The sequence below is a fragment of the Salvelinus namaycush genome, chromosome 7 (assembly GCF_016432855.1).
Source record: "Salvelinus namaycush isolate Seneca chromosome 7, SaNama_1.0, whole genome shotgun sequence".
NCBI classification, from domain to species: domain Eukaryota; kingdom Metazoa; phylum Chordata; class Actinopteri; order Salmoniformes; family Salmonidae; genus Salvelinus; species Salvelinus namaycush.
In genome coordinates, this window is record NC_052313.1 from 47,072,682 (window position 1) to 47,100,031 (window position 27,350).

The 27,350-nt window shown below is 45.4% G+C and overlaps 2 protein-coding genes across 5 annotated transcripts in view; one reads left to right on the forward strand and one right to left on the reverse strand.

Moving 5' to 3' along the window:
• Window positions 1-832: 832 nt before the first annotated feature.
• Window positions 833-5,196, forward strand: LOC120051310 (ras-related protein Rab-9A-like). 4 transcript variants are annotated; one of them, XM_038998122.1, is made up of 4 exons: window positions 833-933; window positions 1,732-1,855; window positions 3,747-3,784; window positions 4,338-5,196. In XM_038998122.1, exons 3-4 carry the CDS (start codon window positions 3,775-3,777, stop codon window positions 5,018-5,020), a joined length of 693 nt encoding a protein of 230 aa, XP_038854050.1. In that variant the 5' UTR covers window positions 833-933; window positions 1,732-1,855; window positions 3,747-3,774; the 3' UTR covers window positions 5,021-5,196. The 4 variants fall into 4 exon arrangements, with proteins under 4 accessions (XP_038854050.1, XP_038854053.1, XP_038854052.1 ...); XM_038998125.1 differs by having other exon boundaries at window positions 4,342-5,196; XM_038998124.1 differs by having other exon boundaries at window positions 877-933; window positions 1,735-1,855.
• A 7,752-nt stretch (window positions 5,197-12,948) lies between these two features.
• LOC120050487 (neuronal membrane glycoprotein M6-b-like) overlaps window positions 12,949-27,350 on the reverse strand; it is a 32,357-nt gene continuing 17,955 nt past the window's right edge. The window contains exons 2-7 of the mRNA XM_038997074.1: window positions 16,793-16,979; window positions 16,394-16,553; window positions 15,415-15,583; window positions 14,759-14,832; window positions 14,421-14,486; window positions 12,949-13,664 (exon numbers count right to left, since the gene is read on the reverse strand). Of these exons, the coding sequence (XP_038853002.1) occupies window positions 13,569-13,664; window positions 14,421-14,486; window positions 14,759-14,832; window positions 15,415-15,583; window positions 16,394-16,553; window positions 16,793-16,979 (752 nt within the window). The 3' untranslated portion in view covers window positions 12,949-13,568. The remainder of the gene's footprint in view (window positions 13,665-14,420; window positions 14,487-14,758; window positions 14,833-15,414; window positions 15,584-16,393; window positions 16,554-16,792; window positions 16,980-27,350) is intronic.

Here is a 27,350-nt window from a genome sequence, read left to right on the forward strand (position 1 = left end):
AATCTGCTGCGTAAGTTCTCAAGTTCTCGTAACCTGCTACGATCTCAATTTTGAGATAAGCTGTATCCCATCTAGAAAAAAACCTCCAGCCGGGGTCTTGCTGATCTCCCATGATCCTTCACTTTCTAGCCCACAGCCAGTGCTAATGACTCAGCAGCCCATCATTGTGATGACAGTGAAATCTTAGTATTCCAGAAAGATCCAGGCTAGTTGGACAAAGTTAGCTTAATGATTTATTCTCTGTGGGCAGGGATAGGGGTTTGAAGATATATGGAATGGTAGCAGAATTTTATATTACATAAGATTATAATAAATGGTTATATTGTTAAAGAATGTTAAAGTTATATTGTTAAATGGCTATATCTTTCATTGAAATGGCCATTGAACAGCAGGAAATGTAAGATTATAGTATATGATTTGTTCTCATCAGTGTTTTTATAATGTGTCTGTACACATTACAGAGACATCTGTATCAGAGTCATTGGAGATATGTTTTATCAATTTAATTAAGTTTGTGTTTCAGTATATCAGTATGTCATGTGTATTTTCAAGTAGTGGCTTTTCCAAAGTCCATGCAGATCCCTATCTTATTGATAGTCTCCCTATTTATAGCCTTTAACTTTTCAATCATTGTCTGATAACTTTCTTTCTTTGAGACACACACACATGCTCAGGCAGTATGTGTGTACTGTGCATGGTGGTACTTACAAACATACACACCTTCACAATCATTCACATTCACACTGTTTAATACATTGTTTGTGCAGGCTTTTCTGCCCATCCCCACACTGATAATATTTCAATAGATAAACATTATCAAGTGGAAAGTCCACATTCTCCTATCTTTCAAAGAGCACACTATTGCTGATACTGTACATTGAGGTACAGCAGAATACAATGTAGGGGAGAGTGGGATAAGTTTGAGCCAAAGGGGTAAGTTGAGCCACCCTTGTTTCTAGGGAAACCATACACAAAATGTATATTTTTACCAAATATTTAGGACGAGGTCATCATTTCATGGAGTCTGTTAAGGAAGAAACCACATGAAAAAAAGTGGTCAGCAAGTTATGTGCAAGAAACTGATTTTCACCAAGTCATATGTTAAGCCTGCAATGTGAATTTGTGTAGACATGGTTTTAAAAAGGTAGTGGTAATATTTCATTCAGTACAGACATTTGTAGGCGGCTCAACTTACCCCATACTACAATTTATCTTCTTAAAATCGGATTTTAAACCTAACCGTAACTACACCGCTAACGTTATGCCTAACCCTAACCTGAATTTTGACTTTTGTAGACAATTTTGACTTTGTGGTTGTGCTATCTAGTGGAAACCGTATTCTTGTCACAATGGGGCTTGGCTATCCCTGACAAAGTGCAGTGTTTGAGTGATTGACTGTGTCATTGACTAAAAGATTGCTATAACATATGATGTAATTAGCTGATCCTTAAAAAACCTATCCATTGCGTTGTAAGATCTGACATGTGTAAGCAACTCCTGGGCAGAGGAACGCGCCCATTGTATAGAATATTACAGTGACGTCATCACAATATTGCCAGAGATGTTTTGTATGGGCATTTGCCATGGCCACATTCAAAAGCCATGACGCATCAGTGTTTAGAATGTCTGCTATACTTACAATTTCCTGCTATACTTTTATATACTTTTTCAGTAGTAAAAGCACAATTACACACACACATTAACAGCTTCCTTTATCCATTTTGCCCACAGTAGGCGTGACAAACGTTCGGTCATATGAGCGTCAGTAGCGCCATGTCACCGGGAAACCGCTCGTGAGGATTTTGCAAAGGGATGGAGTGGTATGGCACCGCCGAAGTACATTATAAACAGCAAGGTACAGTTGTAACAAATTCATACTGTTCGTAGCTAGATATTTCAGGCTTTCACATTCAATGTTAACTATATATGTTTTACCAATTAGCCTAGCCAGCTACATGAAGCCAGCTGATGTTTAAACTACGCGCATGATTTCACACACTACGTGGTTCATGGCAAGCGAGCATTTGGTAATTTCGAGACAACTGGGAACTGGAAAAAAAAAAGAAGTCACCATGAGTCAGTGATCTTCAGGTCGGAAAGTCGGAGCTCTAAGAAAGATGCCCAAATTTCCGAATTGTAATTTCGAGTTGGATGACAGTTCAAAACGATATTTCCCAGTCAGAGCTCGTTTTCCCCCAGTTGTATTGGACACATTGAAGTCAAGGATGTCCGAGTTCACAGTTGTTTTGAACGCGGCAAGTGATTTACCGTATATTCACTAGCAGTCTTTATTCCTAGTGTTTGTTTGTTATTTAGGCCATGGGAGTCCGCTATACTTATTCCATACGACAGTCTTGTTGTTTACCTGCTAATCAGCCTACAGTACTACCAAAGCAAGTTTGTTTCAAATAGCCTACGTCCCTTTTCAGATAATGTTCGCGATGGATATGTGTTCACTTTTATCCAAGTGTGTCATCAAACAAACATTCCAAGCTTCTGCGCATGTCCTATCCAACCAAGTTCTCTGTTGGCTAGTGTTGGATGTAATGCTGGGGATAGGACCAGATTGTCTTGTTCTACAAATCAATGGTAGGATATTTTAGGAGGGCTCTCTGTTGAATAGATAGAGCATTACCATTTACCATAGTTAAAAAGAAAAAAAATACCATTGATTACCATGCTGATAATGCTCAAACAGTATATATATTTTTTCTAACTGAACAGTTGGCCTACTTCCCCTTTAAAGTGTGTGTGTGTGTGTGTGTGTGTGTGTGTGTGTGTGTGTGTGTGTGTGTGTGTGTGTGTGTGTGTGTGTGTGTGTGTGTGTGTGTACCAAAGCTGCAGAAAGGCAGCATAACAAAGGTGCAGTCAGTCAGTGTCCTCTCTCAGTCATTAAATTCAATGTAGTTGGCTGAGGCGGCTAACAATAGGCAAAGTCTTCAACCAATTTGACTAACAGGACTGACCTACTTGGGCTGATTAGCCCATTTCACTACCCTTTTGGATGTTATTATATCATTATGGAGAGAGGGCTAGAGAAGATTTCTGAAGTAGTTAACACCATTGACTAGAGGTCAGTGGTGCAAGTCATTTCAATTTAGTGACACAGTGTTGTCACAGTATTTGAGGAGGCTGCTGAACACTACCTCAATTCGAGACAAGACATTGATGGATTTATGTGATGGAGAGGCATTGAGGGGGTGATAAAGTCATATTTCTCTACTCATTGTCACCCCATTCATCACCAACCAGATAACAGTTGGAGCCCTGTTTAAAACTGTCACTGGAAGAAGGCTCAAACAGGTCTCACAGGGATGTTAGGGATTGGATTTTCTGTTTCTTATCATTATTATTATTATTTTTAAATATAATTAATAGAATTGCAAGTGGGTTGACCCACCTGGTCTCTTGGACTAATTTGGGTCTTTGTTTGTTTAAGGAAAACATTCATCTTTACTTTCTCAGCAGCGTGCAACGTCGGTCATTGCTTAATGGCAGAAACATTGAACCCGTCAGTGTGTTCGTGTGTTACTGGATTAATAACCGAGGCCTACAACAACCTGGAATTGTAATACCCATATCAGACATCCATTAGACTAATAGGGTTGAAATGAACGACGTTCATTCTAATTTCAGGAACTTAAAGGCCTCATTAAATGCACCTCATGGAATCCTTTGATATGGTCACGTAGTTCATCATCGTCATGGTATTAGTCTAACGTCCTACCCTCTGTTTTATCTAACAGGTGCTGAATTAGGCTATGGTTTGCCCTGATGCGTAACGGTAAGAAATGGCATGTGTTGCAACAATTAAGAATGTATTACTGTAACTGCCTCTTCTTGTGTCCTTACACAATGCATTCCATACTCTACGGTACTACTGTATTGTGGTAGGCTAAACTAAGTTTTAGGCCTATCGTTGTCCACTGTACAGTCGACCAAACTCACCCCACGTATTTAATGCATCGTGTCTGCTCTGAAGCCGAGCTTTATGCATACACAACGGTCTTGTGGTGTGTGTGGCCTGTGGCAACAGCTTTGCTCATGTGATTCTCTAAGAGATGCTCATCTGATCATTGTCCATGTGGCACATGCTGAGAATATTACAACTCCTACAACAGTTAATGTCGGGCAGGAAAATGTTACGTCTTCATTGGATATCAACTACTAGACTGTATAGCATTGTGACTGATTTGACTTTAGCTGACTACAGATGAGGTACTGCGTTCATATTGTTAATCTGTGTTTCTTAATCTTATTTTCTTTTCTCAGACGGTTAACAGAGCAATCAATCAGTTGATTGATTAAACTGAATGACTATGTCATCTATTTGTCAGGTAGCAGCAGCGCTTCCCAGACCATCTCCCCCAGCCAGCTACTCCACCAACCCTTCAGCCCAGGCCCAAGCCCAGCCATGACAGCCAAGTCATCCCTGCTCAAGGTGATCCTCCTGGGGGACGGCGGCGTGGGCAAGTCCTCCCTCATGAACCGCTACGTCACCAACAAGTTTGACACGCATCTCTTCCACACCATTGGCGTGGAGTTCCTAAACAAGGAGCTGGAGGTGGACGGGCGCACCGTGACGCTCCAAATCTGGGACACGGCGGGCCAGGAGCGCTTCCGCTCGCTCCGGACACCTTTCTACCGTGGCTCCGACTGTTGTCTCCTAACCTTCAGCATGGATGACAACCAGAGCTTCCACAATCTCAACAACTGGAAGAAGGAGTTTGCCTACTACGCTGATGTCAAGGAACCCGAGAAGTTCCCATTCGTGATCCTGGGTAATAAGTTGGATGTGCCAGAGAGGCAGGTTTCGGGCGAGGACGCCCGCCAGTGGTGCCGCGAGAACGGCGGCCACCCGTACTTTGAGACGAGCGCCAAGGACTCGACCAACGTGGCGGCGGCATTTGAGGAGGCGGTGAGGAGGGTGCTGGCGCAGGAGGAAAGGGGGGAGCACCTCATCCCCACGGACACAGTGGACCTGCACAGGAAGCCGCGCTCTGGCGCCTCTTGCTGCTGAGGAGATGTAGGGTTGATTACCTTTATTTGACTCTTAAAGGCCCAATGCAGCTGGGCAAAAATTGCTTTTTAGCAAAAAACTATTTCTCAAGCAAGAATATGGCTAAGACTGGGAAAACTAGCTGTTATTGGAAGAGAGGTTTGGAACTGTCTTTGTTATTGGTCTATTAACCAATCAACCGCATAGTGATGTCACCATGGAAAGCTGAAACTCCAGCCCATGCAAACCTGCTGATTATAATGTCCTGTGTAGATTGTATTTTCAACCACCAACTATCAGGAAATAAACTGATCCAATTTTTTAAGTTTTTACAGTGTTTGTTTAATCAGCAGTTATACAATATGAATTTTGACTGCACTGCGCCTTTTTAAAGAGACAGTAGGAGCTAATTTGAACTTCTGCTGCCCAATTCTGGCCAACTTGGCTGTAACTTGTGAGTACTGATGATACCAACGGCCACCTGGTTCCAATTCTCCTTTTTAGCTGTCGTTAATGCATTCGTTCTGCTCTGTGCTCCTCCCTTGGTTTACACGACTGCATGTGCACGCGGACACACAGCCTGTTCATACACACCGACCCACAAAGGCTATATAAGTTTCATCATACACAGGAGTGCACATAGTTGGGCCTGCTTTTGGCATTCCTTTGTGCTGGCGAGAGTGTGTGTTATCAGTGACCACTACGATCAAGAGATTACTTTGTTGTGCATTCCTCCTGCCAAGAGTTGCACTACTACTGTGCTGAAAGACACATACAGTAATGACTAAATATTTACATTTTAGTCATAGCAGACGCTCTTATCCAGAGCAACTAACAGTAGTGAGTGCAGTACATTTTATGTACTTTTTCATACTGGTCCCCTGTGGGAAACGAACCCACAACCCTGCCGTTGCAAGCGCCATGCTATACTAATTGAGCCACATGGGAAATATTACATTGTCATCCCATCTATGAAATGGGCTGAATGTGCCAAATTAATATTGTTGGTGGTTAAATCGTATTTTGTAGTAATGTTAGTGGTGGTAGTCAGTACACAGGCTAACTGAACGACAGTATGTGTTGGGGTAAAACCAGATGGTTCTGTCCAGTCTACATCATAGTACAAATGGAAAGAAGATTCCAGTCAAACCCATTTCTCTGATTATTCTCACTTGATGGGCTGAGTTTAAACCCACTCAACCCAGCCATGCAAATTTTGGCTATGTGAATTCGAAGCCGTTCATTGGCTGGATCACATACTCTATAGTGCAGACCAACGTTGAATGGACTCCCATCAACATCCATCAGTATGTCCAGCATTCATAATGACCGTAAGAGCTTTAACATGTTTAATCTCATCCCATTTCCAGATCAACCGTCAAAAGCCTTTTTATAGCCATGTCAATGTGTGTTCGATAGGAATGTCAGCTCACTGAAGCATGTAGATTGTTTTTTTAGCTACAAAAACATTTAGCTTTAATTTATTTTCATTTATTTACAGTCACTCACTATGCGAACTAGTGCACCCGAAGCCTCAGGATATAAGTGCATTAGCTAGCATAACTGTTCTCGGAGAGTTTGGAAATGAATGGCTTTTTAATGTTATATTGCCTGGAACTGGACTAACCATTTAGGAATGGAGCAGCAAACCCAGGGCCATTGCGCCACAGTTTGTGATAAGTAGGCTATTAGCTGACTTGTGCTAACATGAGTTCTGTGTACTGTAGCCCCAAGGAAACCAGTCGTAAATACATACCAGCTGTTTCTACATTTTGCTGTAAAACAAGACCAACCATGACACTAAAAACTGTAGGCCTATTGTAGTTTGTTTTTATGTAAAAAATATATATATATAGTTGGTAATTTGACAAAAGACAGTGATGTCACCAGTATTCAAATGCGAACCAGTAATTTCTACAGCAGGGTTCCCCAACTGGCAGCATGCGGCACACCAAGTTTTATGAGCATATACAGTACCAGTCAAACGTTTGGACACACCTACTCATTCAAGGGTTTTTCTTTATTTTTTACTATTTTCTACATTGTAGAATAATAGTGAAGACATCTAAACTATGAAATAACACATATGGAATCATGTAGTAACCAAAAAAGTGTAGATTTTACATTCTTCAAAGTAGCCACCCTTTGCCTGGATAACAACTTTGGACACTCTTGGCATTCTCTCAACCACCTTCACCTGGAATGCTTTTCCAACAGTCTTGAAGGAGTTCCCACATACGCTGAGAACTTGTTGACTGCTTTTCCTCCATCTCAATTGGGTTGAGGTTGGGTGACTGTGGAAGCCAGGTCATCTGATGCAGCACTCCATCACTCTCCTTCTTGGTCAAGTAGCCCTTTACACAGCCTGGAAGTGTGTTGGGTCATTGTTCTGTTGAAAAACAAATGATAGTCCCACTAAGCACAACCAGATGGAATGGTGTATCGCTGCAGAATGCTGTGGTAGCCATGCTGGTTAAGTGTGCCTTGAATTCTAAATAAATCACAGACAGTGTCACCAGCTAAGCACCATCACACCTCCTCCATGCTTCACGGTGGGAACCACACATGTGGACATCATCCGTTCACCTTCTCTACGTTTCACGAAGACACGGTGGTTGGAACCAAAAATCTAAAATTTGGACTCATCAGACATATTTCCACCGGTCTAATGTCCATTGCTCGTGTTTCTTGGCCCATGCAAGTCTCTTCTTATTGTCCTTTAGTAGTGGTTTCTTTACAGCAATTTGACCATGAAGGCTTGATTAACACAGTCTCCTCTGAACAGTTGATGTTGAGATGTCTGTTATTTGAACTCTGTGAAACATTTATTTGCGCTGCAATTTCTGAGGCTGGTAACTCTAATGAACTTATCCTCTGCAGCAGAGGTAACTCTGAGTCTTCCTTTCCTGTGGCGGTCCTCATGAAAGCCAGTTTCATCATAGCACTTGATGGTTTTTGCGACTGCACTTGCAGAAACTTTAAAAGTTCTTGAAAATTTACGGATTGACTGACCTTCATGTCTTAAAGTAATGATGTACTGTAATTTCTCTTTGCTTATTTGAGCTGTTCTTGCCACAATATGGACTTGGTCTTTTACCAAATAGGTTATCTTATGTATACCCACCTCTACCTTGTCACAACACAACTGATTGGCTCAAACATATTAAGAAGGAAATAAATTCCACAAATTAACTTAACAAGCCACACCTGTTCATTGAAATGCAGCCCAGGTGACTACCTCATGAAGCTGGTTGAGAGAATGCCAAGAGTGTGCAAAGCTGTCATCAAGGCAAAGGGTGGCTACTTTGAAGAATCTGAAATATTAAATATATTCTGATTTGTTTAACACTTTTTTGGTTACTACATGATTCCATTTGTTATTTCATAGTTTTGATGTCTTCACTATTATTCTACAATGTAGAACATTTTTAAAATAATGAAAAACCTTTGAATGAGTAGGTGTGTCCAAACTTTTGACTGGTACTAATATATATATAATAATTTTTTGTTGGACATGAGACTGTAAAAACACTGGCAAGTGTGTGATTTTTTTATTTGGAAATCTGTTCCAAAGTATTCCCACGCATTATAGAAAGATACATGTGATCGTATACAAATGTAAGCAAGGTTTGAAATTATTGTTTTAGTCATATTCGATCTTTGGGCTTTTTGTGGTCAATTTGCAGTGTAAAAATAATTGACCATCCACTCAAGAAAAAAAATGGTCCTGTTCCAGTGTATTAATGTCTTGCATTAAAACATGAACCACCCTGAAACACTATCAATACGGTCTTAAAATGTATGTTTTTGTGTGTTGAAATAAAGTTGGCCATTTTAAACCTATGTTGAAGTAATGTGCTCCATCTGTGGAGTGCGTTTGGTCTTCCACTGACCACTGTACTGTAGGCCAAATACACTGCTATCCTAATTTGTGCGGACCTCCTCCTTGGGGTGTAGGGTGAAGTTACCCCAAGATGGTGATCTTAAATCAGTTTTGTATTTCCCCCAACAATGGTTAAGCTTACGATTGGGGGAGGGGGAGTAGATCCTAGATTTGTACCTAGGGGAAACTTCACCCCGGAGCTTTCCTTGGTCTTAAATCAATGGTTTTGGACTACCATTTTAGGAAATGAACAATGCTACATTTTCCCACCAGGTGGACTCAGCATCTCACAAACCTCTACAAAGGCAACACCCCAAGGTTGTCCCATCACTGTGGTTGAGGGTGAGCGCTGGGGGCGCTTTCAGCAGGACGCAACATTTTGGAACGTTCAGATAGCCTATTTCTATGTAGAACAAACACGCCTCTCTGATACATAGAATAAGGAATCACATCAGCTATATAAATGGCATTTCTATCTGCAACATTCTACAATGTTTGGCAACTGAACTGTTCAAAGCACATTTGTCATTCATCTCATTGCATGTGTTTAACAGGAAGTCCAAACTTGTAAGAAAGAGACAGATAGCAGCTCTTTCGCGATAATAAAAAATATCGGTTTTACTAGAGAAGGTTACAAAAATCATCACCATACAGGAGTCATAACTATTTGAAACTTTAAAAAGAAAAACAATAATGAAACTACAGGGACTACAATGTCATCAAAGGTACAATGGATATCTTTTTAAAAAAGAGAGTTGAGTGGGGGCAAACACTGCCTACCATAGTTGTCAGTACAATTGACTACACATCACCTGAAAAACTGCAAAGACACAGTCATGTCGCCTTCATGCAATAACGAGGAAACGACAACACACCCTGACTGACACGCATCTTATATGAACCGGAACATGCGCTTGCCTACATCAACCAGGTGGCAAAGCACACTGTATTATATCAAACATAACACACATGGGAATATAGTCCTTTTTTCAGTATTTAGACGTTTGCACACGTGGACAATACCGACATGCCTTTTCATATGAAAGTTAAAAGAATCATCGTTTCACTGCTGCGAGGAAGATAACTCGAGAGCTTTGGGACTGTAAGGTTCTATCTGCAAAAAGATGATTCTGAGATAATTGGCTTCACAGTTTCGAGCCCTAGTTGTTTTGAACGGTGTCAGCCATTTTACCTTGAATTCTTTTGAACTTAACATGAATTGGGGTATTTAGAGTATACTGTATGTAGGTAGAGAACATTGAACAGAACAAGGCTATGTCACTAACTCAATTTAGACTAAAATGCAGATAGAACCTTATAGTCCGGAGCGCTTGAACTACTCAGTGATCATTATTATAGAATTGGTTGTGATAATCAAATGATATCTGAAAAAATATGAAAATTCCTGACTTGTTATATTGTAAACATCCAAATGGTATCTGTTCATATAACAGGCCTAAAAATATGAGATGAGTCACTTACATTTGGCTTGCCATAGTAAAATAATCACAAATAATGTCAGAGACAAGTTCTTCATTACTTTAGCACAGGGAAAGATTCAGCAGCCTAAAACTGATAAAAACATTGAAAACCACTTAGTACATTTTTTTTCTCCACATTTCAAAATGTACACAATACAAGCACCACCGCCATCATGACTGTATTTGCTTCCTTCTCACAACATACCGTTTTAAAAGATGTCACATTACTATTATATTTAATGCAGAACTAGTAATTGGATGCTAAACATATACTCGAAAAGGAAACATTTACATATTGGTAATCAAAAGGTAAAATAGCATGGTAAAACATTGACCGTGCTCTCCACATTCAGGAGATGTCAGTCAATAGAACTTCCTTTGGGGCGGTCCATATATTTACAGGTGAACTTCACCCCTTTAAGGGTGGACTTGTCTTGAGGAAAGTGAATGTATGATTCCCTTCACAGTTGTGTACAATGAACAAACATTGGGACTTTTGCTAAGTTCACTTCAGCTGTGGCCTTGCCTTGTAACAAGCGTGTGCTTAATCAGTAAAGTGTTAGCCTGGTCCCAGATCTATTTGTGCTGTCTTGTCAACTCCTATGGTCGTTATCATGCCAAACATAGGAGCTATACAGCACAAACAGATCTGGGACCAGGCTAGTGGAGTTTTTATTTAGGTTAAGTACCTGAGGTATGTATAATGTATCACTTACAAACAGAACAAGGCATTCTGACCTTGAGTGTTGGTTTGTCCTGTGGGTTTAGAAGCAAGGCTGTTTCCAGAGAAAACCTGCCATGCAGAGGGCTAGGTGGAGGTTCACTAGCCTGGTCCCAGATCAGTCTGTGCCGTCTTGCCAATTCCTATGGTCATAATAACACGACAGTGACCATAGGAGTTGGCAAGACAGCACAAACAGATCTGGGACCAGGCCAGAGGTTCACCTGAAGGTCAAAGCAATGCGTTAGCACTGCAGACAGCTGCTGACAGAACTGCTGCTTTGGGCCAACAGTCACATTAGTGCATGTGTCCAATTCAGTTAGGGTACAGCACACGTTTTTCTCCTCAGGCCAAAATGAAGAATTACTCAACAGAAGTAGCTGGATGTCAATAAAGAAATGGGAAAGTTAACGTAATAGTAGGAATATTTTCTAAGAGAGGCACCCTGAGATGCTGTGTATGTAATGTATTTATGTTTTTTTTTTTTTATTCTACTTTACTCTTTTCTATTTTTAAATAGTGCAACGTATCAAGCATTTCCATTTTTAAAAAAGCAAAAAACTAAATCAGGTAAAACAGGGTTGCGATAAGATAACCAAAGGAGAAAAATACCAGAGATAAGAGAAGACCAGATAAATATAATAATAGTAAACCTGTCATACTTTGTAGTATAAAAAAAAAAACATTCATACATACACATTCGCACAATATATTCATATATATATAAAACACCAAAAAACAGGACATTTTGTGGCACGCTTCCTCAGGAGTTGTGCAGATAGTGACCTTGTTGTTAGGCGGTTATTAGGAGCTGTGTTAGTGCTGTGCTGTGATTGGCTCAGAGCAGTTAGGCTATGACAGCAGGGTTGCACTCAATAACGGTCCAATCGAGAGCAAACGTTCGCAAACAGGAAGAGGTACCACTTAGGAACTTCTCATATACCTGTTCCGTTTGAAAATGTTTGCTCCTATTTGGACAAAGGACCTGATTCAGAGGTGAGAAAAGTGTGCGCAACTCAGACTTTCCCTTAAATTTTCCATTGATGTCAATGGAAGACATGGGCTGCATTTCATATACACAGGCAGTCCAATTCTGATATTTTCTTCACTAATTGGTCTTCTAACCAATCAGATAAGCTCTGAAAAAGAATTGATGTGAAAAGATATGATTGGTCAAAAGACCAATTAGTGGGGAAATAAATCAGAATTGGGCTCCCTGTGTAAATGTAGCCAAAGTGTGACAATTTGAGTTGAGCGCACATATCTCAAGTCAGAACACCACCCATAGTGAAGGAGACCCAGGTGTTGGTTTTACCCAGAAGGGGGTTGGAGGTTAGGTGTGAGGAAGTGTGTGAGGAGGGGTGGTTGGCCGGTTCTTATGAGTAAGAGGAGTTGAGACCCTCCTTGGAGCCACCCTCCTCCGCGTCGTCGTCCTTTGTCTTGATGTCCTGGTACTCGTTCTGGTTGCAGGAGCTCCTCAGGTAGGCCCAGTTCGCCGACAGGATCATCAGATAGTGGATCTGTGGAGAGAGAGAGGGGAGGGGGGGGCAGAGAGGAGGAAGGGAGAACAGAAAGAGGGAGGGAGGGAAATGAAAGTGCATAGGGGTGGTGGCCAGTGAGAGGGTTAGTTAGCCAAAGCAAGCTACATGAGTAGAAGCTACATGTCATGTTGACCAGTCTACCAGATGTCAAACGAGACACATTAGCATTGCTACTGTACAATGTCAGTATTCTTTTGGTTAGGTTGGCTAGGTTAGTATTAGTAAATTACAGTGGGGATTAATTTTCTCCAAACAGCCACTATCCTAAAAAGAGAGGACAATGGTCTTGGTTTTTCTTCACATTTTATGTTTATTCTTTCATAACAAATATCACAAAGAGACACTAGCCTAAACAGGCTAAAAAAGACTAACTTCAAGCTAGACAGTTGGCACTTGGGGGAAAGATATTGAAGTGTCGTTGAAAAGAACTATATCCTTCGATTAGAATAACTACAGAATATTACAGTAATCTGAAGCTAGATACAGCAACACAAATATTCCCTTGTTCTTACACTGGCGCCGTCCCTTTGTATGGATCCATCCATCCTCAATGCTATGTGCCTGCTCTACTTGAATGAACTGGTCAACCTCACCATAGCCTTGACTGGTGGTCCCACATGGTACTGTACTGGATCAGTACTTCTAGGTACATATCCTGTCTGGAGAGAGATTGTGAGGGACCTCAGCCATGTTGGCTAATCATGCACTCACTAGTCCCCTCAGTGTGGTTCAAAAGGCGTGTGTGGCAATAGGCTTGGACGCACAGGCACATAGATCTATCTGTATTATGTTAACAGTAGTGTACGTTTCTCTATATGCTACAGTACATACTCTCCTCCCCACCATCGGTCTTTCTTTCTCTCCATCTTTCTTTCTTCCTTTCACCGTCTTTCTTTTTTTTTTGCTCTCTCGCTTTCTACCATTTCTCTCACTCTCTCGCTCGCTAATATGACTCTGAGAACTTTGTGGAGCGGCGGTTGCCGTGGCTCATAAACTTGAGAACAGCATAGTTATACGTGGTGGCCATCATGTAGATCAGCTGGGAGGGAGAGACGAGAAGACAGACTGGGGTGAGAAACAAAGTCAATGACCAGGAGGCCTTTGGGAGGCCGTTGCTATTATTGGGTGGCATCTGGCTAGATTTATGCAGTATTGTACCTTCATATTGCTTCACATTGCATATATCTACATCTATAAACAAAGTGAGATTGCTACGGCGCACACAATTTCAGATGGCCGTCTATGTGCTGAATCTTCTCACACCCACTAATGAGCAATCCAAGTTTGGTAGAGTAGCTGAAAGGCATTAAGCCCTGTTGCCTCAGTGGAGAGCATGGCCTCATGACCCCATTACAGAGTTCAACTGAGTTCAGCTGAGTTCAACTAGCCATCACAGAATGACAACCACACCGATTGGATAAAACAACTTAATTATTTGCGACAAAAGAAAATGACGTACAAATCATTCGCTCCACCTACGAAGACTTAAACACCCTATAAAAGTCTTATTCTATCATCTCTGGTGCAAAATACCGTATGGACAGAGTCTCTTGTGAGGCATTCCTCTCCTTTGGCCACAAAGCAAATGTGTGTTAGCCAGGAGCTCTTTCATCTGGCCCATGTCAGTGTGTGTCCAGCCAGAAGCTATAGGGCAGACTTACACCCTCAGGAAAACTGAGTCAGAACCATGAAGCGTGGAGGAGGGATTACCATGGCAACAGATCAGCGTGCCATGGCAACTCATGCAAATGATTCAAACATGGGGAATTCGGGATATAGGGCATCCAAAGCTTACCAATGCAATGAGGGTGGCGCCTGCCCCAGCACACGCAACAATGTACAGGTGGAAAGACAGGTAGAACTGGAAAACATGGAGACCGATCTCTGGTTAGTGATGATACTTTCTTTGATTGACATTCATAAAATATGTCATTTCCACAATCAGCCTCTGTATAATTGCAGTACAGTGATGAAGAATGTTATATTTTTGCGCTTTTGACAAATGTATATCCCAACAACAAAAAATAAGTAGTGAATAGGAAGGTTTATATGATATTCCTATTATATGAGGTTCATATGATGTGCATAAAGATTTACAGGAGGGGGGGGGGGGGGGGGGGTTGCCGCTCTCACCTCGCTGGTGCTACAGATGTCTCCTAGTGTAGATCCGCAGGCTTTGCCGGGTGTCGCGTTCCATGGAATAATACCTAGACGATCAGGAACAAGAGATATCGGTTTAGGAGCAACAACTGTAGCTTTAAGACAGGCCCCATTCGGGGCAGAGTGGCCAATCACTTCAATTGTACAACATTTGGTGGGAAAACCAGTTGAGTTGACCTAATGCGATAGTAAATGTTAACACGTCCTCTCATTCAGATGTATAACTGTTTATACTATCTGCCATTAAAGAGGACAGATTCACTGCTTCAGGGTGATGGCAACAGTCGTAAACATGATATGGATGTCGATGCAGTAAATGACTTAAACACCCTATAGATATTGACATGTAAAGGCTAAGTGTTATCAGCACCCGTAGCGAAGGCATAATGTTTATAAGATACAACAGAAACCACTGCCAAGTGGACGTACGTCACACTGCATTAGGCTCTTATGCAGGGCTATATCGTGATATGGTGAATCTATATATGGCTCATACACGGACGTGTTCTGCCGGACGCTATAGCAGAATGGCCGTCACATGAATATGGGTCACACTCCTAAACTCATGAACCAGGTTGACGTAATCACACGGATCTGTGTGTGTGTGTGTGTTACTGAGTGACACTCACCGTACTGCCTGACATCCACACAGATGGAGTCCGGATCGGTGATGTTGGCCATGGGGGACTTCATGGCAGCACAGGTAGTCCACATGTTGTAGAAGAGGAAGACTGGGATGGCTGAGAAGCCAAAGATCCCCAGGAAGGCCAGGGCCAGGATATATGTAAGGAACACAAACTGATGAAGAGAGAGAGAGAGAGGAGTTAGTAAAATCATCATCCTCGTCATCATCGTTATTGTCAATCATCATACAAGCATTTCGCAACACCCGCAATAACATCTGCTAAAAATGTGTGTCTAATTCAATTTGATTTGATCATCGTCATTTATCATCATCATCATCGTCGTCATTGTCATTGAAATCTACTGCTACTGCTATACAAAACACTGTACTATGTATAACTATCCCTCAATACAACGTCACCTAATGACCGAGGATATTTAAAACCAAGCTCGTCATCATCCTCATCACCATATCGTCATCCACATTTCCCTGATACATGACACAGTGCTGGTTAGAAGGGTGGAGAAAGTTTCATACGACGTTAGCTTGACGACACTCAGGAGAATAGAACCGTCCTCATAGCAGCCTTAAAGGCTGATGTTACTGGACATCTGCAGCAATTACACTAAACAGGCTAGAGAGGACAAACTGTGCCAGTTACCCTCCAGGGTGTGTGTGTGTACAGCTGTATGTGTGTAAATACGGCACAGCACGTGCGTGTGGTTGTACGTGTGTGCATGTATGCATGCACGTGACTGTACGTGTGTGTGTGTGTGTGTGTGTGTGTGTGTGTGTGTGTGTGTGTGTGTGTGTGTGTGTGTGTGTGTGTGTATTCATGAGTGCAATATGTGTGTGTGTGTGTGTGTGTGTGTGTGTGTGTGTGTGTGTGTGTGTGTGTGTGTGTGTGTATGTATACATGCATGCATGCATGCGTGACCGTATTTGTGTGTGACCATATGGGTGTGTGTGTATTCATGTCTCACCGTGGCTGTGATGCAGCGGCCACACACGGTGGTCTTGAACTGGCTCTGCAGCTCCTTCTTGACGGCGCTGGTGGTGTAGAAGCCCTCAGCCAGCAGGATGATCCCATAAACAAAGAAGAAGGAGGCGATGCCATAGATGACGTACTGCATGGTCTGGATCCTGCTCGGACGGATACAGTAAAGAATGTGAAGACAGGCACATTCATATTGAATAACCTGGATAAGACTTGTTCAAATACATATACCTTTACAAACTGTAAAGTTTGACATATAGGTAAAGACATATAGGAGATACACACAGAGAAAATAAGATCCCTTTCTCTCCCACACACACACACACTACCACACCACTCCCCCCCCCCCCCCCCCCCCCCTCAGACACACACACACACAACTTACACGATGGTGAGGGTGGCGTGGTCAGTGGTGATCTGGGAGAAGTGGTTCTCCAGCATGGTCAGTGTGCCGGTCAGCGCCACATGACCACACCCGCAGAACAGAGCCACGCCCGAGAAACAGAGGATGGTGGCCACCAGGGAGGCGTAGGGCACGCCGCCCAGACACTTGATGCAGCATTCGAAGCAACCTGCAGAGGGAGACAGAGAGCACCTTGCTTAGAAGGAGCAAAGAACTACACAGTTGGTCAACGTTTTTTTGTTGTTGAGCTACATTAGCCTAGAACTCAGCCTCTTGCTACCTTATAATGTAGGCACACATTGGAACTATACTATGTCTGTTTTTGTCCTGGAGAGCAACGGTCACTGCTTAATTAATTATGAATTAGTGAATTCATAAATGCTAAATGCGATCTGATTTAGCAGCCCATGTCATATCTGACTGAGAAAGGGATTCACTGTATGCTGTAGCCTGAAACCCTTGAGGATTAGCATTCTTGCTAACCTGTGTTGAGTAAACAATGCTTGACAGAAACAACCAACTCACATTTACAGTAAAGTTGATACAGTAGTCTCATTGTCTCCAACCAAGAGCCACAACATGTCATCTCTTCATCCATCTCAACCATATCGGAACCATTTTCACTTCATCATTGCAACTTTCCCAGTTAGAATTGACACGCTCAAGCACCCAGGAGTGTAACATTTTACATGTGTTCGTTAGTACGAGCTCCCATCTTCCCCTCTACTTCCCCCAAAAAGAATCCCTTTCCTTTGTCTTCATAGAGAAACGTACACAAAGCCCTTTTGACCAATGGCATGAATAATGCACCGTCTAATTCTAAATTAATCCCTTTTAACCAATGGCATAAATAATGCACGGTCTAATTCTAAATAAATGATTGCTACTTATTGTCAGAGCAGTGGTTTCTGGGCCACAGGCAAACAGACCTGGGCCGTGTTCATTAGGCACCAAATGGAAGAAAACGGACTGAAACAGGGAGGGACTACCTGAACTTGTTTTTGTTTTCAGCTTGTTTTCGTTTTCCACTGCAACGCGTTTTGCTACGGTGTGCCATAATGAATACGACCCGGATGTGTGGAACTGCCGCTAGTTCAAATCCTCCCCAGCACACAGAGTGGTCAGATCTCCTACTGGGTGTTCATAGAACGAATACAGAACCAATGCTAACCAGTGCTAGCACCACGAGATGCTAGCGTTGACCTTTGACTTCAAGCATTGCTAGACTAGATTCCTGACCAGTCCTCTGTGCACAGCACCCAGTCATACCATCTAATGGAGACTACTAGTTCAACACAGGCAGGATGAGAGAGTTATGAGGGGTATGCTATATCAAATAGTGCTGTGTCATATGGTGAGTCAATGGTACCCTGATATTTTGCTTTGCCAATGGCAGCTACAAAACTCCACAAAATCAAAACTCTATAGCGTAGCCATGGCTTCTATTCTATTTGTTTTGTTTCAAGACCATTCAATCTGACTGACGTCGCATCGGCAGTGCACTGTGATAAGCTCACAAAGGGAGGCAGTGGAGCGGGTTTGACAGTGCTATGGTTGCTGGTTCCTCAGAGAAGGAGGCACAGCAGTGTTGTTAGAGGGGAAAAGAAGGAACGAAGGAAAGAAAAATGAGGGGAAAAAAACACATTACGTTGAACACAAGTGCTAAGGCTTATGTAACTGCCCGTTATAAATAGCATTGCAAACGTGGGACGTTACTCTGGGAAGAGATTGCACTCTCTTACATGTGCCACTGTTTCCATGACAACCTGCTCCAATTGGCATCTCTCACACTAATTACAGACAGGCAAATATCTTCAGGAGCGTTATGGCTCTTGCTTTCACAGTTATTCCTCCAAATAAACAAATCCTTTGTGATTTTATCATTTTACATTTTGGAGGATGTAGCCATAGTTCATTTGTCATACTCAATTGATGAGGCTGAAATGAATGTCGGGACAGACCCGACTGAAAAGAAGGGGCCTATAGGCTATTCCGTTTCTATAGTGACGGGTGACAGAGTTGACTCTTAATGACATCCACAGGCCAACATCAATGGCATCCCATAATATCAGGCAAAGCATTTAGTCGCCGTCATTAGCGTTGCTTCCAACTGACGATTCACAGGACTATGGACTTCAACATCAACTGGATATCAACGGTTTGCTACAGGCATTGAGTGCTACAGAATCTTGCCTGCATGCTAGGCCTAATAGTAATACTTCCAGACAGCACTAAGGTTGGCTTATCCAGAAAACACAAAGGCTTAAACCTAAGAGGCAGCTGCTGCTGAGCGAGAAGCTGAGACTCCAAGATGAGGCGTTGGTTGGTTGCATAAGAGTACGGAGATGGAGCGAGCGTTGCATAATGGATCTCCATCCCATTCATGTTAATGAAGTACCAAGGCAAGGCATGGATGGATGTGTCGGGGCACTAACTACTAACTCCTACCATCTCAGCGGAAAACCAGGCTAAATGACGGAACGCCAAACGGGTTGGTCGATATGGAACAACTAGGTCTGGTTCCCCTGACTTGTGCCCCTAGTCAAAAGGACAAATGGAATGGTCTACTTCCATCTCAAAAGACAACCATCCTGGCAGAGCTCAAAAGGGATTGTCGAAATGGGACAAAAAGGTCGGGCCCCCTTCAGTCTTGTGCCCCCTTGTCAAACGGAATGTTCCACTACTACTCCACTTCCTGCTTTAAACTAGGGGCCTCATCCGGGGCTAGGCTGCCTGTGGCGATGCCAGCTGAGCATTTATCATCACAGTTAAAGTGCACTAATGGGAAACAGACAGGCATGAGCGGACGGCCTTGGCGGACCAGAACGGAAATCGATGGGCTATTCATTAGAGGCGAATTCAGGTGACAGAGCGAGGTCGAGTCCATCTTTCTCACTTTGCCCTGCTTCTCTCTGGGGTGAAATATGAGAACTACAGGGCCCCAATAGAGCTATGGACAGAGACCTCAGACCAGACACAAGGTTATATATCTATACGCCCAGTAGAGCTATGGACAGAGACCTCAGACCAGACACAAGGTTATATATCTATACGCCCAGTAGAGCTATGGACAGAGACCTCAGACCAGACACAAGGTTATATATCTATATGCCCAGTAGAGCTATGGACAGAGACTTCAGACCAGACACAAGGTTATATATCTATACGCCCAGTAGAGCTATGGACAGAGACCTCAGACCAGACACAAGGTTATATATCTATACGCCCAGTAGAGCTATGGACAGAGACCTCAGACCAGACACAAGGTTATATATCTATACGCCCAGTAGAGCTATGGACAGAGACCTCAGACCAGACACAAGGTTATATATCTATACGCCCAGTAGAGCTATGGACAGAGACCTCAGACCAGATACAAGGCTATGTCTAGTTCTCCACCTTAAATGATTCCCATGTTGTTTGGGTGGAATTTTACACGTTTATACAACCAACCTTCAACCCATTCAGATAGACAGAGTATGAAAAACCTACTATGGGTATATTTACAATTATAAACTGGGTGGTTCGAGCCATGAATGCTGATTGGCTGACAGCCGGATATGACAAAACATTTTTTTCTTACTCTCGTAAGGACGTTGGTAACCAGTTTATAATAGCAATAAGGCACCTCGGGGGTTTGTGGTATATGGCCAACATACCACAGCTAAGGGCTGTATCCAGGCACTCCGTGTTGCGTTGTGCATAAAAACAGCCCTTGGCCATATACCACACCCCCTCGGGCCTTATTGATTCATTATAGCGTTTGGTGAAGTATGGGAGCCTACGAGGCTCAGTTGGCAAAATAGGAAACTGTCTTTCGTTTGTGGCCTATTTTTCTGCCAACAGTGAGAGAATAGCAAGGGTCTCCAAAGCCTCTCGAAAACAACCCCTCTGTCACGACTTCAACCGAGGCAGGCTCTCCTTCCCGTTCGGGTGGCGCTCGGCGGTCGTCGTCACCGGCCTACTAGCTGCCACTGACTCTTTTTCCTCCCCCTCCTTATGTGTTTATTTGTATCACCTGGTTTGAGGTAATTGGTAATTAGTGTGGCTTTATTAGTCAGCCAGCCTGTATGCTTCTTTGTGCGGGATTGTTCGTCTGTAGCTTTGGATTTCGGGAGTGGTTTACTGTATTGTGTACTGGGGTTGTCTCCCGTGTTTGTAGACAGGTGTTTATGACACCCAGTAAGTCCGTGTTGGACATTTTGGTTTGCCGGTTGGGCATTAAAGATCACCGTATTGAAGCTCTGCTGTTCCTGCGTCTGATTTCACACCCCCCGACACCCAGGGCGTTACAGAATCCCGCACCAAACAAATGGAGTCAGCAGGAGCAGCAGCCAACCCTCTCCCATCGATGGAGGAACGGGTTCTCCACCACACCACCGTCCTCCATCGGATCGGATCAGCCATGGACCAAATGATGGAGAGAATGGAGCGATGGGAGAGGAGTGGGCTCCTCTCTCCACCTTCGGCTCCCCCCCCCCAGGACTCTCCATCCCCCGGCTCCAGCGCGCTCCGTCTTACGCTCCCGAGGGATTATGATGGAACAGCGGCAGGTTGTCAGGGGTTCTTACTCCAACTGGAGCTATACCTGGCCACTGTTCGCCCCACTCCCTCGGGAGCGGAGAGGGTGAGTGTCCTCGTCTCCTGCCTAACGGGTCGTGCTCTGGAGTGGGCCAACGCAGTCTGGAATGGCCCGGACTCCGCGAAGGAGCACTACCCGGAGTTTACCCGTCGTTTTCGTGCCGTGTTTGACCACCCCACAGACGGCCGAGCGGCGGGTGAGAGACTATTTCATCTCAGGCAGGAGAAGAGGAGTGCACAGGATTTCGCGCTGGAGTTCCGGACCTTGGCCGCGGGATCAGGGTGGAACGACAGGGCCCTTATTGACCACTACCGGTGTAGTCTCCGGGAGGACGTCCGCAGGGAGCTAGCGTGTCGGGACATCGCGCTTTCTCTAGATGAGCTTATTGACATGTCCATCCGACTGGATAATCTGCTGGCTGCCCGTGGGCGTTCGGAGAGGGTCCTGTGCGTTCCACCACCCAGCGCCCCGGCTCCCATCCCGATGGAGTTGGGAGGGGCCGCGCCTAGGGGTACCGGAGGAGGAGGCCCCCCCTGCACCAGCTGTGGTCGGAGAGGACACACGGTCGATCGGTGCTGGGGGGGTCTGTCTGGGAGTCGAGATGTCAGGCGGAACGCTTCTCGATCACCCCAGGTGAGTCAGCACCAAACTCACTCAGAACCCCCTGTTGGTCACATGTTTGTCTCAATTTTTTTCCTTTATTTTTTCCCCTCTTCCCAGCATAGGGCACTAGTCGATTCAGGTGCAGCTGGGAACTTTATGGATCGCGGACTCGCCCTTAAGTTGGGCGTTCCGCTTGTGCCGATAGATTCTCCCTTTCCCGTTCACTCCCTAGATAGCCGGCCATTAGGGTCAGGGGTGGTCAGGGAGGCCACAGTTCCCCTGGACATGGTGACGCAGGGGAATCATAGGGAACGTATCAGTCTATACATTATTGATTCGCCTGCGTTTCCAGTGGTGCTGGGTATTCCCTGGTTGGCCCGGCACAATCCCAATATTTCGTGGAGACAGGGGGTTCTCCAGGGGTGGTCAGAGGAGTGTTCTGGAAGGTGTCTGGGAGTTTCCATTGGTGCCACGTCGGTGGAGAGTCCAGACCAGGGTTCCACGGTGCGCATTCCCCCCGAGTATGCCGATTTGGCAATCGCTTTCTGTAAAAAGAAAGCGACGAAATTACCACCACATCGACCGGGTAGGGATTGTGCGATAGATCTCCAGGTTAACGCTGCGCTTCCTAAGAGTCACGTGTACCCTTTGTCCCAAGAGGAGACGTTGGCTATGGAGACCTATGTCACGGAATCTCTGGGACAGGGGTACATTCGGCCCTCCATCTCACCCGTCTCCTCGAGTTTCTTTTTTGTGAAGAAAAAGGAGGGAGGTTTGCGTCCGTGTATTGATTATAGAGGTCTAAATGCCATCACAGTGGGGTTTAGTTACCCACTACCTCTCATCGCTTCGGCGGTGGAATCATTTCACGGAGCGCAGTTCTTTACAAAACTGGACCTCAGGAGCGCGTACAGTCTGGTGCGTATTCGGAAAGGAGACGAGTGGAAAACCGCATTTAGTACCACATCGGGCCACTATGAGTACTGCGTCATGCCGTATGGGTTAAAGAATGCTCCAGCCGTTTTCCAATCCTTTGTAGACGACATTCTCAGGGACCTGCACGGGCAGGGCGTGGTTGTGTATATCGATGACATTCTGATCTACTCAACTACTCACGCCGCGCATGTATCTCTGGTACGCAAAGTGCTTGGCAGACTGCTGGAGCATGACTTATACGTCAAGGCTGAGAAGTGTGTGTTTTCCAAACAAGCCGTCTCCTTCCTGGGTTATCGCATTTCCACCTCGGGGGTGGTGGTGGAGAGTGACCGCATAAAGGCCGTGCGTAATTGGCCGACTCCGACCACGGTAAAAGAGGTGCAGCGGTTTTTGGGTTTTGCCAACTACTACCGGAGATTTATCCGGGGTTTTGGCCAGGTAGCGGCTCCCATTACCTCACTGCTGAGGGGGGGTCCGGTGCGGTTGCGGTGGTCAGCGGCGGCGGACGGAGCTTTCAACAGGTTGAAGGCTCTGTTCACGGATGCTCCCGTGTTGGCGCATCCGGATCCCTCTTTAGCATTCATAGTGGAGGTGGACGCGTCCGAGGCTGGGGTGGGTGCCGTGCTATCACAGCGCTCGGGTACGCCACCAAAACTCCGCCCCTGCGCTTTCTTCTCTAGTAAGCTCAGTGCAGCGGAGCGTAACTATGATGTGGGGGATCGGGAGTTGTTAGCGGTGGTCAGGGCTCTGAAGGTGTGGAGACACTGGCTTGAGGGGGCTAAGCACCCTTTTCTCATCTGGACCGACCACCAGAATCTGGAGTATATTCGGGCAGCTCGGAGACTGAACCCACGTCAGGCAAGGTGGGCCATGTTTTTTACCCGGTTTCGGTTCACGTTGTCCTATAGACCCGGCTCCCAAAACGTAAAGGCAGACGCACTGTCCCGCCTTTACGACACGGAGGATAGGACCACCGAACCCACTCCCATCATCCCCGCCTCGAGGCTGATCGCGCCAGTGGTATGGGAGGTGGACTCGGACATCGAGCGGGCGCTACGGGCGGAACCCGCGCCTCCTCAGTGTCCGGCGGGCCGTAAGTACGTACCGCTTGGTGTTCGGGACCGACTGATTCGGTGGGCTCATGTCCTACCCTCCTCGGGTCACCCTGGGGTGACGAGGACAGTGGGGAGCCTTCGGGGGAGGTATTGGTGGCCTACCTTAGCTCGAGACGTTAGGGTTTATGTCTCCTCCTGTTCGGTATGCGCTCAGAGTAAGGCTCCTAGGCACCTTCCTCGAGGGAAGTTGCAACCCCTCCCCGTTCCACAACGGCCATGGTCTCATCTGTCTGTAGACTTCCTGACCGATCTTCCCCCCTCTCAGGGAAACACTACGGTTCTGGTAATTGTGGATCGGTTTTCTAAGTCCTGCCGTCTCCTCCCGTTGCCCGGTATCCCTACTGCCCTACAGACTGCGGAGGCCTTATTCACCCACGTCTTCCGGCACTACGGGGTGCCGGAGGACATCGTTTCTGATCGGAGCCCCCAGTTCACGTCCCGAGTGTGGAGGGCGTTCATGGAGCGTCTGGGGGTCACGGTCAGCCTGACTTCCGGTTATCACCCCGAGAGTAATGGGCAGGTGGAGAGAGTGAACCAGGAGGTGGGTAGGTTTCTGCGGTCGTATTGCCAGGACCGGCCAGGGGAGTGGGCGAGATACATTCCCTGGGCTGAGATGGCCCAGAACTCACTACGCCACTCCTCTACTAATGTGTCCCCCTTTCAGTGTGTGTTGGGGTACCACCCGGTCCTGGCACCATGGCATCCGAGCCAGACCGAGGCTCCTGCGGTGGAGGAGTGGGTACAGCGCTCCAAGGAGACCTGGAGGGCCGTCCAGGAGTCCCTTCAACAAGCTACTAGAAGGCAGAAGAGGAGCGCTGACCGCCACCGCAGTGAGGCCCCCGTGTTTGTACCGGGGGAAAGGGTCTGGCTCTCGACCCGAAACCTACCCCTCCGCTTGCCCTGCCGGAAGCTGGGGCCGCAGTGTGTAGGGCCCTTCAAAGTCCTGAGGAGAATAAACGAGGTGTGTTATCGATTAAAACTCCCTTCCCATTATCGTATTAACCCCTCGTTTCATGTGTCTCTCCTCAGGCCGGTGGTAGCTGGTCCCCTGCAGGACGGTGAGGTGCCGGAGGTCCCTCCTCCCCCTCTGGACATCGAGGGGTCCCCGGCATACACGATACGGGCCATTCTGGACTCGAGACGCCGGGTGAGGGGCCTGCAGTACCTCGTGGACTGGGAGGGGTACGGTCCGGAGGAGAGGTGCTGGGTACCGGTGGAGGACATTTTGGATCCATCTATGTTAAGGGATTTCCATCGCCTCCATCCGGATCGCCCTGCGCCTCGTCCTCCGGGTCGACCTCGAGGCCGGTGTCGGCGCGCTGCGGGAGCCGCGCGTCAGAGGGGGGGTACTGTCACGACTTCAACCGAGGCAGGCTCTCCTTCCCGTTCGGGTGGCGCTCGGCGGTCGTCGTCACCGGCCTACTAGCTGCCACTGACTCTTTTTCCTCCCCCTCCTTATGTGTTTATTTGTATCACCTGGTTTGAGGTAATTGGTAATTAGTGTGGCTTTATTAGTCAGCCAGCCTGTATGCTTCTTTGTGCGGGATTGTTCGTCTGTAGCTTTGGATTTCGGGAGTGGTTTATTGTATTGTGTACTGGGGTTGTCTCCCGTGTTTGTAGACAGGTGTTTATGACACCCAGTAAGTCCGTGTTGGACATTTTGGTTTGCCGGTTGGGCATTAAAGATCACCGTATTGAAGCTCTGCTGTTCCTGCGTCTGATTTCACACCCCCCCGACACCCAGGGCGTTACACCCTCTCAGTACAGTGGTTCTGCTGTCAAGAAGTTCAGCCTACTGCTTTGTGATGTAAGAGAGGGGGGAGAGACAAAACATCAGAGAGAAAGCGAATGGGGCAGAGAGAGAAAGTAAGATGAAGAGAGAGAAAGACAGAGATAGACAGAGAGAGAGAGAGGAAGCAAATGGGAGAGAGAGAGAACATGTGAGAGTAAGCAAAGAGCATTTTTTTGGGCCCGGGGGCCAGTGAATAGTGGTTGCCATGGCAGCATGTTACCCACGACCCAGTTGAGCGGAGCCTGTAGCTAGCTGACTACATCCCTCCACAGCTCCTCGCTTTCCTTCCCACGCGTACACAGCAGAAGGACGTGAACTCCCCCTCGGGGGTCAGAGCAGAGGGTTCAGGGATGGGGACATATGACTCCGAACCTCAACCTGAGCATGGTCTGAACGAGGTAAAGGAGAATGTGCATGGTCCAAAAGTGGTCTGAGCACTGTCAGCCGGTCCCAATTCACTCTCTACCCCTTTCCATTGGCACTTCAATGCAGATCTATAAGATGGAAGCAATATATCTCCACCACTACACTGCTTATACCTATCCAGACCCTTCAGATCTGCAAACATCAAAGGGGTAAGGACGGTTAGGGGGGAATTGGGACCAGCTGTGAGAGTACACTAAACCTGTTGTTAGAGGCTCTGTGACTACGCCTACATCCATTATTCATTAGTCAGGTGATTGGTGATTGGTTTTATCCCATTTGGAAAATGGGGCATCCACAGCCAGAGGAAAAGCCACTTTAACGTTCATACGTTGATGGGTAAAAAAAACTAAAGCTCTGAAAAAGGACACCTATTTAAAATAGCTACTGTACTTGATACTTTTCCAAGGGGATTTTCCTGCTCCAAATTATGTCACATTATGACACATTACTAAATATGAGACATTATGATGAAATGTTACAGTGACACAGCTTAAAGCAAATGTACAACATATTTGTCAACTCTACATTGACTAGTTTTAGCGTCTAATAAAGTCGGTTATAATGACTAGCCTTGTGAATATTTCACCGCCAGTCTGTTCTCTTGCCTCAGGGGCTATTCCAGTTTAGAAGCTCCGTATTCATTATAGGACAACTTCCTCTTGCATTGCATTGTGGGAAGATTCCCAACAGAGCTGTGTGGATCACCAAAGAGAGACATGTCCTTTCTACAGCAGGAAAAAAATAGCTCTGTCAATGAGGCGTCGATGAAAGAGAAACCCCATCTGTTAAAAAGTGAACAGGTTTGGGGTGGAAAACAGGCTCACGACACGTGTCATGATTAGAGATTTGTCGAATTTTAATAAATGATGACTAATACTTTCATTATGTTCTGATATTTTAGGCTACTCCGTGTTTCTCATGTAGCAGTATGTTATATCCCTACTCTACAACTGCCAACCACAACGATATAGACCAAATAAATAGTGAAATCCAACGGTTTTAACGACACATGACAGCATGTTTCGGGATATTTCTGTCGGATATCAAAGGACGGTACAGTTAAGAGGATCACATGTGAAAAGTGAC